Below are 13,356 nucleotides of genomic sequence, written 5' to 3' on the forward strand. Positions count from 1 at the left end.
GGACAAAGGCAACAGCAAACTATAAAACTCTCACTAATAAAACTCATCTATATATAAATAATCCAATAAAACCTACAAACTTTTCTGTTGACAATTTGTTGCGGCTCCTCCAACCTATGGCCGCGGCAGGCTAAACATGAGGACACAGATGACGCGCAACAATGAACACATAAAATACACTTCTGTACCATTTGCTCCTTTTATTCCACATGCAACTGTCCAATATACAAATCAGTGCCTGGGATTAACTTATTAAACAAATGCACAGACCACAAACAAATACCTGCAACTCACCAATAACTGCACTAACTACTATGCCAAATTACAACTTGGTCCATGGCATCAAATTAGTGCACAAATATACAAAACCCATCAAGTTCCAGTTAAAATACATCAAAATAATTCGAGCTGCGCTCAAGCTGCGGTCAACAGAAAGTTCTGCCTCATGCTCACCCTACCTTTCTGCTCATCAACATCAGGTGCTGTGAACAGGTGAGTGCAACCACGTTTATCATCTACCACACCCATGAGACACGCCCCACACCCGTGCACCAATACAGTGAGTCCATTTATACCAACCCACATAGTCAAAAAAGAACAACTCATATGGCTCCTACGAGACATTTAGACTAGTGATGGGATTTCCGGCTCTTTTTAGATTTCCGGCTCTTTTTAGAGATCCGGCTCTTTCGGCTCGGCTCACTAAAAAGAGCCTGCTCTTTCGGCTCCGAACCGGCTCTTCAGGTTGTTTTGTTGCTTTAATTATTTAATCATTAACAATAATATAAAATTATGCAGAAAAGGAATTACTAATGTAAAAAAAGTGGTTTTATTTATATATGTTTATATATGGCCCCTAGAGACAAAGCACGTACAAACTCTAAAGCATATACAAACTCCAAAACACATTTCTAGCGTTTACTGAACTTCCAAAACAGAGCTACCCAGATCACTTAAATTACACAATTGAAAGCATGTGTGTATTGTTTGTGTATTTATAGACAAGCACTCATATTTATTCAAATAATTTAAAAAAAAAGTTCATTTACCTGTTACTACCACACACCAAATCCGGTTGTTGATACTTCCTGGCTTGTGTAGCCACTAGGTAACAAAAGCTCAACACTGCGCCCTAGAAACCTGGAGCACTTCTGTTGTCTTTTGTACGTGATTCTGAGTTTGTACGTGCTTCTGAGTTTTTACGTGTTTTGGAGTTTGTACATGCTTCTGAGTTTTTACGTGTTTTGGAGTTTGTACGTGCTTCTGAGTTTTTACTTGTTTTGGAGTTTGTACATGCTTCTGAGTTTTTACGTGTTTTGGAGTTTGTACGTGCTTCTGAGTTTTTATGTGTTTTGGAGTTTGTACGTGCTTCTGAGTTTTTACATGTTTTGGAGTTTTTACGCGTTTTGGAGTTTGTACATGCTTAGGAGTTTGTACGTGTTTTGGAGTTTGTACGTGCTTTGTCTCTAAGGTCCACCATAAATATACTTTATTTAGTCACTCCACATAAAATGTAATAAATAAATCATATAATACAAAAAACAACTATTTACATTTTAAACTTTTAACTATTTAAATTTTCAGCTTTTTCCTTTTAAACAAAATTAACGTGAAACAACACAAAACACTGCAAACCACAACACAATTAAATATAAATTAAAATATTAAAACAAAAAGAAGATGCACATTCTCTGTCATATGGGCCTGCATGATTTCTGAATCCTTTATCATCTGCAACTGAAAATAGCGGATGATTACTATACCTTTCTAATGTGACGTTGTTGTCCCTCGCTCTCTTTCTCTCTGGCTCTGTTCCTGTGCTACTGCGAGTGTAACTCCCCCCTCTGCCCAGCGCAAAGTACAGGCCGCGCATGCGGAGTTTAGCGGAAAAAAGGGCGAGAGAGAGGGTGAGAGAAAGAAAAAAAAACAAAAAATCTCACGGCTCCCAATAAGGAGCCGGCTCGCGTCGTTCACTTCAAAGAGTCGGCTCGCGTCGTTCACTTCAAAGAGTCGGCTCTAAGAGCCATTTCGTTCGCGAACGACCCATCACTAATTTAGACATGTTTAAGGCGTTGAAAAATACCAACTGACAACCACAGACTGCAGCTTGTTTTTTTTTTTTTTTCTTTTGGGGATTTTTCTACCTTTATCGTCTTTGTGTGGATCCGAATTATATGATATATATGTGCTATAAAATATAACGGTTTAATTACAGCCGGAAATTGACCACTGAACAATATTTAGCTGTAAAGAAATAACTTTAAATTAAGAGCCAGAGACGCGGGTGGTAATGTTAACCTTTGGGTGCCCCACCCCAACGGTCCGTTCTCGTGCGACTGACGCAATCCGGTCCGTCTGCGGGGGCGCGTGATACCCTTGGGCAATAACGTCTAAATAAGTGCTCACAAATAGTTTGTAAGTATTTGTGCGTCGCGTGTTGGCCGGATAATTATTTGAAGTAGCTAATTAAAACCGAACGTATTCGTTTGTAATGACATGGCTGTAATAAGTCGGAGTGCGCTGTCTCACCTGTAAGAAGCTACTTTCAGAGGGTCCTGTCTTCGCTCGTTGCTTTAATCCCGTAAGTGGCGCGCGAGCGACCTGAATGAACTTCCAAACTTAAGCTAACTTATGGTGCACATATTTCCACAGGCGTTTTTTTTTCACAAGGACACACACGTGTACACAGACACCCACACTCACATATATTACATATATGTAAGCACGTGTACTAGCATGCTGTATCAGATAAAAGCTGACATTCATGAACGAGAACGGGGTGGGGGGTGGAAGAAGGGGTTAAAGAGATCTGGTTGCAGCCAGTTCTTCATAGTACCCCGGCAAACTAAACATACACACACAAAGTTCTTTAACTTGGGGTGTTGAGTTGTTTGAGCGGTGCTCTGATTTAATAGCTGGCCAGAGAGAGAGAGACAGACAGGGAGTTTGCGCTCAACCTCAGGCTTGAATATTTGAAAAACGTTTTGTCAAATCAGAAAAGTACAGATTTGTTGTTTGTTTTTTTTTAAATCCCTAAACTTTGTTTGATTAAAAAGCGATGACTACCATTTACCCGAATTAAGGATTGCACTTTTTAGGGTATCCTTCTACAGTTACACTGTCCATTCATACATAATGTAATACTTGTTTTGTTCTTAAGGATTCTTTAAAAAACACATACTGTCCAAGGCACTAACTCTGCTGCTCTATGCCAAAAGATTTTACTCACTGACATCTGACCCAGTGGGCTTACTGATGACTCTTTCGATGCACCTATAAAATTTCAGCTTTTTTGTTGATTAATTCTTAACCACAAATGCTGACACCATCTTAAAACTGTTAGGAACTAGACAAACATCACACGTGCTGGTGTGATGAAGCAGAAAGTTGAACACGGGTCGTGATCAGAGGCGAACTGATTTGCCCTCAACAAACTAGGCTGCTTTGATGAAAAGTGGGTTGCAACAGGAACACTACCTGCATGATTAGAGAGATCGTGTCTCTTATTACAGGATATGTAACAGGTTTTGAAATGATTTAAGGTAATTTGGATCTGATCTCTTTATTCTGTGTAAACTTACTCTGCAAAATCTTGAAATGTAGTTAGTAATTTTCCATAGAAGCTTAAACATAGCGGCATCTTGGTCCATGCTAGTTTATAATACTCTGATCCTAGACTGCACAACAGTCACAAACACTCAGATTTAAAACTAGTAGCACTGGTCAATACCTGATACTAGTTAATAAAGCTATATTATTGATGTGTTGTGTTGATACACAGGGATCTCTAGCATGTTCACCATTCTGTAGCATTAAGCCTTCTTTTAACAACAGCTTATAATCTGAGGAGACCAGCTGCTGGACATTTGAGAGAGAAATATGGTCACATTGTACTGGGTCGTTTTTGTCATATTTTTCCTGTCATGGTGTGCCAGATGTTTGCAGCTGGTGAAAGGTCTTCACTTCAGCACCTGATCTCTTCTCCTATGAAGTCATGCTGCTGTAATCGTTGCAGTGCGTGGTTTATCTTCATCGTGCTCAAATATACAAAGACTTTTCAGTCTTGTTCCTTCCTTTTCAGTCTCTGTGTTGCTGCCATACAATTCAAAGTGAACAAACAGTCTTTGTGAAATATTTCTATGTTTTCTTTGCTCTATTTGTTCTATTGGGATTAGAATATGGGCTTTTAGATTTGTAGATCATTGCTTTCTGTTTTTATTATTACAAAGCATCCCTTTTCTGGGAATTAAGGTTATAATTGCGAGTAATCTTTTGCAGGTTTTGATTCAAAATGGCGGAGGGCACACCCCAGCTTCCTCTTGCTGCAATGCTGCTATTCGGGCTGCTGCTCCACACAGTGTCCCAGCATGGACCCACAGCTGATAAACCCAAAGAGAAACCCAATTTCATCATCATACTGGCAGATGACATTGGCTGGGGTGATCTGGATGCCAATCAGCTCGAAGAGAGGGCAAACAACACACCTTACCTCAACCTGATGGCCCTGCAAGGACTACGGTACAGAATTTGATTCGGATCTATGAACCTTTTCTTATTTTATATTCATTATGTATCAGACGGATGTTTCTACCCTTGGGTGTTTTTGATGTCAGTATTTCAATACTATTATCTGAGGCACAGTACACCAGCATATATAGTTCAGTACTAGTAAACTCAGTGATGGAGAATCTGCTTTGACAGTCATAAAGGCTAAAAAGGCTTGGTGTTCACAGGGTACTGTATCAAAAAATATTAATGGAAGGTGGACTGGAGGGGACAATTCAATTAAGTAAGTGCTTTGGCAACAGTGGGACGGAAAAATGCTCTTTTAACAGGAAGAAACTTCTAGCAGAGCTAGACTCATGGAGGTGCGGCCATCTGTCACGGCCGGTTGGGTTTGAGGTGAGCAACACAGGATGAAGGCACACTCTGGAACTGAGCTAGAGATTAATAATAAGTAATTATTATTAACCACACTACCACAATTAGTTAATAATTAGTGTCACAGGAAAAGATGTACAAGCAACAGGGATGGTTCCAACCTCCAGTGCATTACAAGGAGTGGAGTGAGGATATTGTCAGTGCATCAAGAGGTAGCACACATTGATGTCTTCTGAAAAAGAGCTGTGACCTTTGCATTTCTAATTAAGTCTAATCTTATCTGAGCTCAGGGGAAAAGTAAGTGGACTGTTGTTCAGTGGCCCAACGTTCTCTTTTTAGACAAAAGTCAATATTGTTTAGAAATCGAGGACCTACACTCTAGAGGAACACCAGAGAGATTAAGAATACAAGTCCGGTGGGAGTCTGTGATTTTGAGTGCCATACTATCTTCTCATATTAGTGGCGGATGGTTCAGTGTGTTTGATGAAATCCACAATCAGCTTAGTGATTTTTGAGCCCTCCCATCTATTGACATTCTTTATGGAGATGCTGATTTCCTTTTCCAGCAAGGCATAGCACATCGCAACTGTGGACCAAGTTGAAAAAGCAGGAGGACTCAAAGGAATGAATAGAAAATAGGGTTTCCATTTATTTAACCTCAAAAATTTACAAAAGTAACAAATGTTGAGCTCATAAAAGAGATCAAAGAAACAAATCGAAGCTCAGGCAAAGACTGCAAACTTAACAAACCAAGCAACTGCCCAAACAAACATAACTGACCTAAACAGGAAATGACACACAAGGGTATATATAATGGCTGATCAGACCACTATGACACACGAGGGGTAACTAAACAAAACACAATTATAAACCACAAAAATGATGCAGTACCGCCAGGTTTGTGTTTAAATAGTTGCCTTGTCAAGTTATTCTCTAAGCTAAGTTGTACACAAGTACAGGATGTCATTTGAGAGTTTTTTTCAGTTCAGTGACTAGCAATACTAAACACCAAAGGAGAAAATCAAAACCACTGAACACTAAACTCAAATATCTAATCAAATACAAAAGCTTTTTCTAAATTAAAGAAAATACACATTCTCCCCTTCAGCAGGAAGTGGTGGTGCGGTCCAATTATCGCTCTTTGTATTTAGTGGTTTCAAACCCTGTCCACCACCTTTTGTCCGGCAACTCCCAGGGATGATGGCAGGTAAGTAGAAAAAAAAACAAAGGTTAGTCAGAAATCAAACAAAACAATGAACTGGTATGAATACATAACCTAAATGTGCACGCTTACAAATGGAACAAATGTATCCAAACCAATCAATAAACTTATTGGAAACTAAAATGTGTTATTGTGTTCAAATGAAGAAATGAAAATACACAAGTGTTACCGACTTTAGAGTGTGGCCATGGATTTGGCCGTCACAGCAGCAATGCCAAAACTACTGCCAAATAAATTGTTGACCATGTTATTACTGTTTGATTAGCAAGCCAGTTTGCTTGACCTGAAGTCCATAGAGAAAATATATGGGATATTATGTTAGAGGAAGACTTTGCGGCAGGAAGTTAAGTTACAAGTGGAGCCTTTATTTGTGAGTCCTTTTAAAGACAAAGTACTCACACAGACCATGGGAAAAGGAACAAAAGTGGAAGCACAACAACAACAAAGCATGACAGAAGGCATCAGGCAATACCGGAACAAACAGAAAACATGAAACACAGGACATAAAAGCATCTTGATCATGTATTTACACAGATAACACAGAGCAGAACACACAAGGAAACGGTTCATATCAAGAGGAGTCAGTATGAGAGATGCATACAGTCACAAAGCCAGGAAGGATAACCAGAACTAGACACTAAAAAGAACTCTCCAATGTAAACCTGCCAACAACCAAAAGTCAGATAACATTGAGACAAGAAGACTCCTGCACATTAACCAAGATGAAAGAGACAATGAAAGTTATGAAGTACAGATACATAAACAAAACAGGGAACACAGTCTGGGAAATAGAATAATAAAATCAGAAGTCAGTGATTTTGCAAGAAAATTTCACTAAAATGACAGTGAAATAAAGCAAAAGTGAAGCTTGATGTGGTTAGAATAATAATGAAAACTAAACAGAAACTTTAAAAATTCAAGAATAACACAAAACCACACGATGGTATGATGATAAAATATTTTTATGTTTTTAATTCTCTAGAATGACCGACTTCCACTCCCCAGCCTCGACATGCTCTCCGTCCCGTGCTGCTATCCTGACAGGTCGTTATGGCCTAAGAAACGGGGTGACTCACAACTTCGGGGTGAATTCTCTAGCTGGCCTGCCTCTGTCTGAAGTTACCTTACCCCAGCTACTGCAGAAGGCAGGATATCACACTGCCATGATCGGGAAATGGCATCTTGGACACAATGGACTATACAGTCCAACTAACAGAGGTATGTGGGACATTTAAGCAAAGTGTCTGTCAACTTCATGTAGTGGAAAAAATAGCAGTTATTTTTAGATAAGAACTATTTAAGTGCAAAATATAAGCATAATAATATAATATAATAAAATAATATAATGATATATTACACCGTGTCATCATTTATTTAACAAAAACTGAGCCAAAATGTGGAAGCAGTGTTTAAAAAATAAGTGTAGTCCATGATTTAATAGCTTATAGAATCACCTTTAGCAGCAATAACTTTAAATATTCATTTTCTGAGTGACTTTGTCCCCCATCTTGTCTTCCCTCGCTTTCAAAGGTTGCTGACGTTTATGCACAGCTCTTTTAATGCCCCAACATAGTATTTTAGTCAGGTTGAGGTCTGGAATTTGACTGGGCCATTATAACATCTTGATTTTGTCTTTGTCAGTCATTCTGATGTGGATATGCTGCTACATGTGGGATCACTGTAATGTGTTGGACAGGCTGTCAGACAGATGGCCTCACATTTCACTCTAGAATACTTTGGTAAATCAATGCAGAAGTCTTGTGCTTTGTTCACATTTAACATCACAAAACTAAACCATTCTACCTTTAAAACCTCTGAAACGACACACACTGTGCTGTCTTTTACCATGACAGTATATTAGACTTTGCTTTGGTCACTTCAATATGTAAACCTTTGATACACAATTTGATACGCAATTTTATTTAAATGTACTGATAAGGTTTCAAAAAATCTGTTCTAAATCACAGTAAATTGTATGTTTCAACTGGAAACCACAAGCTACTCTATACTTTGAGAATTTATAGAAGTATAAGAGTGTATAGTCAGCTGCTAAGAGCTGCTAAGAGTTAGCAAAATGGCAGCAGTACAGCCAGAAGAAATGCTGAAAAAATTAATGTGCAGGTATTTATCTATCAGTTGAGCATTCGATACTTTTTGTGTGTTTCACATAAAACAGTGATCAGTGGGTTAATGTAGACAGTTTTCCTGTTGCACAATGCTGTATCTTTCCACTTAAGTTTTGTTGTTTGGTATCTGTGAAACATTTCCCAACCTCACTGCAGGGAGCAGACTGCACAGGGTCACTAATCACATCCTCCAACCAGCTGTGTCTAGTGAGACAACATATTTGCACCTGACAACACACAGGACAGACTTGCAATTGCCCCTGTCCCATCCCCTTCCCTGCACCACAACCACAAAAGTTTCACATCAGCATCTTTAAAGCACTGACTGGCCTTGTGCTCAGGCAGTTATAAACAGGTAGTGCAGGAATAATACCTGACTACTCTAGTTACCATAAGGACACATGTAGAGAGTTGAAAAATAAGACCTTTTTTATGGTAAGGCGATAACATGCTGATACTTTGATCAATATTTGCAATATTTTATATATCTCTTGTGCAGGTTTTGACTACTACTTAGGTATTCCCTTCAGTAATGACATGGGATGTACTGATATCCCAGGATACAACCTGCCCCAGTGCCTCCCCTGTGACTCATATGGACCACAAGTGATCAGGTATAGTACTGTGACAGTGTCAAACAATAATGAAAGTATAGGTTGCACAGTGACTAGCAATACTTTGCAAGTAGCTATTTATTTATTAGAAGTATTTTTTTTTTTACTATACTATAACAACCATGAATAGATGCCAGTTCTTTCTTCCAAGGCCTCACCAAGCCAAATGTAGTTTTATTACAATCTATTGTTTTTGTGCTCTAGATTGAAGAGGAACATACATGGAGGTTGTTATTCCAGAATCGGCCTTCCTCTGATTGAAAATAGCACTATTGTGGAGCAGCCGCTTGACCTGTGGACACTAACAGAGCAATACAAGTCTGCTGCACTCCGGATTATACACAATGCAAGGTACAATGAGGTTGCACTAATTTACACAGACCTTACACCTTCCTAGTACTGGGTTGAACCCAGTACAGAACTGTATGAGCTAAAAACATATTTGCACCTCATGAGTTACCTGTGTTAAGTTTAGAAAGGTTACTGTAGTGCAAATATGTTGTAAAAAATGTACATTAACGCAGCACAGCGTTTCCTGAGCCTTATTTTGCAACCATGTGTCTGAGCCAAAAAAGCAGGAAAAGCCAGGAAAATCAGGTGAAACCAGGTACTAGCTCTTGCAGACATCTGTAGTTGATTGCCTTGGATGAGAAAAGGAGAAACTGCTGCAGTCTACACAGTTGTCTATGTTTAACATAATGAAAGAACATTACCACAATGTTTTAGTATGGCTCTGTGGTGTGCTTTATGACTTCTGAACCATTCCTGATGGAAATCGTTAATAACAGGATAACCTGCTAACAGAGCAGTAGAGTATATATTTTTGAAATATGCTATATTATATTTACAAACATAACAAAAAACATGCCTTTATGTTACATGACTGCATCATTTGAACGAGTGTAGCTGTGATTCTAAGTAATGAGCTGTAAAGACATAGAAGGGTTTTTTTTGTATTTTTCTTATCAGTGAAGCTCTTTTAAGTTGATAATGCTGTGTTTTGGATGGAAAAATTAAATTGCAAGCACAGAACTGCTTGTTTTTTGACAGACATGTTTTTGTTTCAGTTTAAGCATGAGTAAAAATGGGTAATTCTGATGTAGAAGCTGGTTTGGAGCTTTTGAATGAAGCACAATACAGCACAATAGCATGGCAGATATCCTGAGGCATCATCAGCAGGAAATACACCGCTGATGGCTGCTTTCCAAGTACCCCATAACTGTGTTTGTCCAGGATTACTGTTATGTTGCTGTAACAAGTGTCAGAAATAGCATTTGGCAGTCAGTGAATGAAGAGTTTGTCAGGTCATTTAGCTTTAATACAAATCTGCTTGTAAGCCAATAGTTTATTTTTTCAATGCAGCATCCGCCAGCCTTATTTTTTGACACAGTTTCCTTTTATTAATTGTATTTTCAGTGAGCGAGGACAGCCTTATCTGCTCTACATAGCACTTGCCCATATGCACGTCCCCTTGGCCCCTCCACTATCTCCAGATGCCCCTACCACTGATAATCACCCAAATAGTGGAGTGTATGCTGCCAGTCTGCGAGAGCTGGATAGTCTGGTTGGGGCAATAAAGAATGCTTCTGAGGCCACAGACAGAGACAATACACTCATCTGGTTCACTGGTTGGTCACCTGGATTCATGTCTGATATTCTGACAAAGCCTGTAATACTGTCTTGAATGTCTTGCCTCGTGTGCACACTCTTTATAGGTGACAACGGTCCATGGGAACAGAAATGCCAGTATGCAGGAAGCGTAGGGCCCTTCAGAGGCAAATGGCAGACCAGCAAAGGTAAATAAAATAAGCTTTCTGAGCAGTATAACGTCCACTTTATTGCTTTGCATCATCATATTTACATTTTTTTCTGCCTGTGTACTAGGTGGCGGTTCAGCTAAGCGGACTACGTGGGAGGGTGGTCACAGAGTGCCTACAGTAGCTTATTGGCCTGGAAGGATTCCTGCAAATACCACCAGCTCGGCCCTGCTCAGGTGCACCACTTTAGTAGCATGCAAGGCTAGTTTATCATTTAAATAGGTATATGCATACAATATATTTGTGAATATAGATGAGCAATTTTATAGATCCTATAAAATATATGACTACCCTACATGGTCATAAAGCCAAAGAGTACAGAAGAACCTTGTTTACTGACTCACCCAACAGTCTTTTACCAGCCATTAAGAACAGTGCTTACTCACTCCTTATCTCTTTGTGCAGTGGTATGGACATCTTCCCAACTGTTCTGTCTCTGGCGGGGGTAACACTCCCTTCTGACAGACGTTATGATGGCATTGATGCCACAAATATCCTCCTACATGGTGAACAGTTGGGCCATGAGGTGAAAAAAAAAATCACTTTGAATTTATATTTAGCTGTATACACTTGCTGGCCACTTTGCTACGTACACCTGTTCAGCAGTTGTTAGTGCCAGTCAGGCTGGTCTGAGTATTTAAGAAACAGCTGATCTGCTGGGATTTTCCTGCACAACCATCTCTAGGGTTTGCAAAGAATGGTCCAGGAAAAGGAGATAATATCCAGTGAGCGACCGTTCTTTGGTCAACACTGCTTTGTCGATGACATAGGTCAAAGAATGACCAGTTGATGGGAAGAAAACAGTAACTCAAATAACCACTCATTACAACCGGGGTTATCAGAAGAGCATCTCTAAATGCGGGGTCAGAATTAGGCTTGAATAGAATAAAAGCATAGAACGATCCTGGCTTGTGTCCATGGTTCAGTCTGCTGCTGGTAGTGTAATAGTGTGAGGGATGCTTTCTTATATTCTCTGAGAACCAATTGAGTACCAGTCGTTTAAATGCCAAAACCTGAGTATTGTTGTAACTATATCCATGCTTTTATGACCACATGTACCCATCTTCTGATAGCTCATTCAAGTAGGATAAAATGCCATGTCGCAAACCTCACAATCTCTTACACCTTTTGGATGTGGTGGAACAAACAGTTTGCATCATGGGCATGCAGCTGACAAATCTGGGCCACTATTTGACGCTATCGTGTCAACGTGGACCAAAATCTCTGAGAGTTTTGACAACTTATTGAATGCTTTGATTATTTATACCGTGAAGATTTAGGGCAGTTCTGAATCCCAAAGAGGGTTTAGCCTGGTATTAGCAAGGTGTATTACCAAGTGGCCTGCAAGTGTACTTTTCACAGTGATGTTGTATTTTTGAGTTGCCTGCAGACATCAATCCTTCTTTTCTGTAGTTTCTCTTCCACCCTAACAGTGGTGCTGCAGGGAGGTTCGGTGACCTTCAGACAGTTCGCAGTGGGAGACACAAAGCTTTCTACATCACAGGTACTGGTCAAATGGAGGGCACGTGTGCCCACCATCCACAATCCATTACACTAGTCGGGCATGATATCATGTTATTAAAACAGCTTGAGAAACAAACTTCTCTAATGCTGATGACGTGTTTATTCACGTATGTTTGCAGTGCTGCTTGTTATGCCCTACCACTGTGGTGGATTGTTTACATAATGTCATCATGGTGGTACCAGACTGGTGACCCTGCTCTGCAGACAGATGTTTAAAAGAGAAAAACAACCCTAAAGGCTTCATTGTAGCAGATTCATTCTCATCCTGAAGCATCATATTGCAAAAATGACTATCTTTGCATTTATTTAAATAATTCTAAACCCTGAACTAAAGTAGTAACTCAGCAGCGTTTCAGAACACTCTTCAGTTTAATGTAGGCGAAAAGGGGCTTATGGGGAATGCATGTATTCCTGTTTCTTTATAGGTGCAGCAGAAGCATGCGGTGGAGAAACAGGAAAGCAGCAGGTCCACGATCCTCCACTAATATTTGATCTTGAGCGTGATGAGGCTGAGGAAACACCTTTGGATGTCAAGACAACTGAATACCAGGTGGTAGCGGAGAGGATCGCACGGAGGAGGGAGAAGCTATTATGGGACATCGCCACTGACAAGTCAGTGTCCATCGCAGATTACAGGACAGACGAGTCAGCAGCACCGTGCTGTGACCTGACACAGACTGTTTGTCGTTGCCCCAGGCTGGGTTGAGGGTGGGATTCACATGTAAACACTCACACAAGAGGCTGATAAGACAGGCTCACAGATGGAGAAACAAGTCTCACTCTTTAAAAAAATGTGATTAGCACTTTGTTTGTAGAAGAAGCCATTAGTGAAGGGGTTCAATGGCCAGAGGCTACAGGACATGTACAAACAGGAAGAGAGGGCAAAGAGAAGTAGGTGGATGAACTTTGGCCTGTTAGTAAAACAGTAACTGGAGTAATTCTCAGTAATTTTTTGAAAAATAACACATCTTATATCAGATCATAAGACATACTAAATTTAGTGGATAGGATTGGGCTTAGGGCAGAGACTTTTGTTGCGATAATCAAATTTTGGAGACCAAACTTCTGAAAATAGATCCTTATTGTTATCTTGTTGAATATTTGATGACTTTTAATATAATATTCAAACATTTATAATATAATTACAAATAAAAAAAAAAACAAAACAAAAC

General features: G+C 39.6%; 2 protein-coding genes across 3 annotated transcripts in view; one reads left to right on the forward strand and one right to left on the reverse strand.

Moving 5' to 3' along the window:
- LOC102794460 (monocarboxylate transporter 7) overlaps nucleotides 1–2,837 on the reverse strand; it is a 14,621-nt gene extending 11,784 nt beyond the window's left edge. Inside the window, exon 1 of one of the 2 annotated variants that reach the window (XM_087845376.1) lies at nucleotides 1,764–1,817. The gene's annotated coding sequence lies outside the window, so the exon portion shown is untranslated. Of the gene's footprint in view, nucleotides 1–1,763; nucleotides 1,818–2,529 lie in introns of those variants that run through there. The other variant, XM_006800975.3, reaches the window with a different exon arrangement.
- On the forward strand, nucleotides 2,313–13,355 carry arsg (arylsulfatase G). Its single transcript, XM_035912137.2, has 11 exons — nucleotides 2,313–2,581; nucleotides 4,279–4,518; nucleotides 7,086–7,321; nucleotides 8,729–8,843; nucleotides 9,048–9,194; nucleotides 10,260–10,471; nucleotides 10,559–10,639; nucleotides 10,728–10,836; nucleotides 11,066–11,186; nucleotides 12,074–12,164; nucleotides 12,610–13,355. Exons 2-11 carry the CDS (start codon nucleotides 4,292–4,294, stop codon nucleotides 12,888–12,890), a joined length of 1,620 nt encoding a protein of 539 aa, XP_035768030.1. The 5' UTR covers nucleotides 2,313–2,581; nucleotides 4,279–4,291; the 3' UTR covers nucleotides 12,891–13,355.
- Nucleotide 13,356: the final 1 nt, after the last annotated feature.

The sequence above is a fragment of the Neolamprologus brichardi genome, chromosome 8, assembly GCF_056152115.1.
Source record: "Neolamprologus brichardi isolate AB-2024 chromosome 8, ASM5615211v1, whole genome shotgun sequence".
NCBI classification, from domain to species: Eukaryota; Metazoa; Chordata; class Actinopteri; order Cichliformes; family Cichlidae; genus Neolamprologus; species Neolamprologus brichardi.

Coding starts and splice junctions, on each gene's coding strand:
- arsg (XM_035912137.2), top strand. CDS start 4,292: ATGGCGGAGGGCACACCCCAGCTTCCTCTTGCTGCAATGCTGCTATTC. Junction 7,322..8,728: donor ATACAGTCCAACTAACAGAG/GTATGTGGGACA, acceptor TCTCTTGTGCAG/GTTTTGACTACTACTTAGGT. Junction 10,837..11,065: donor ACCAGCTCGGCCCTGCTCAG/GTGCACCACTTT, acceptor CTCTTTGTGCAG/TGGTATGGACATCTTCCCAA.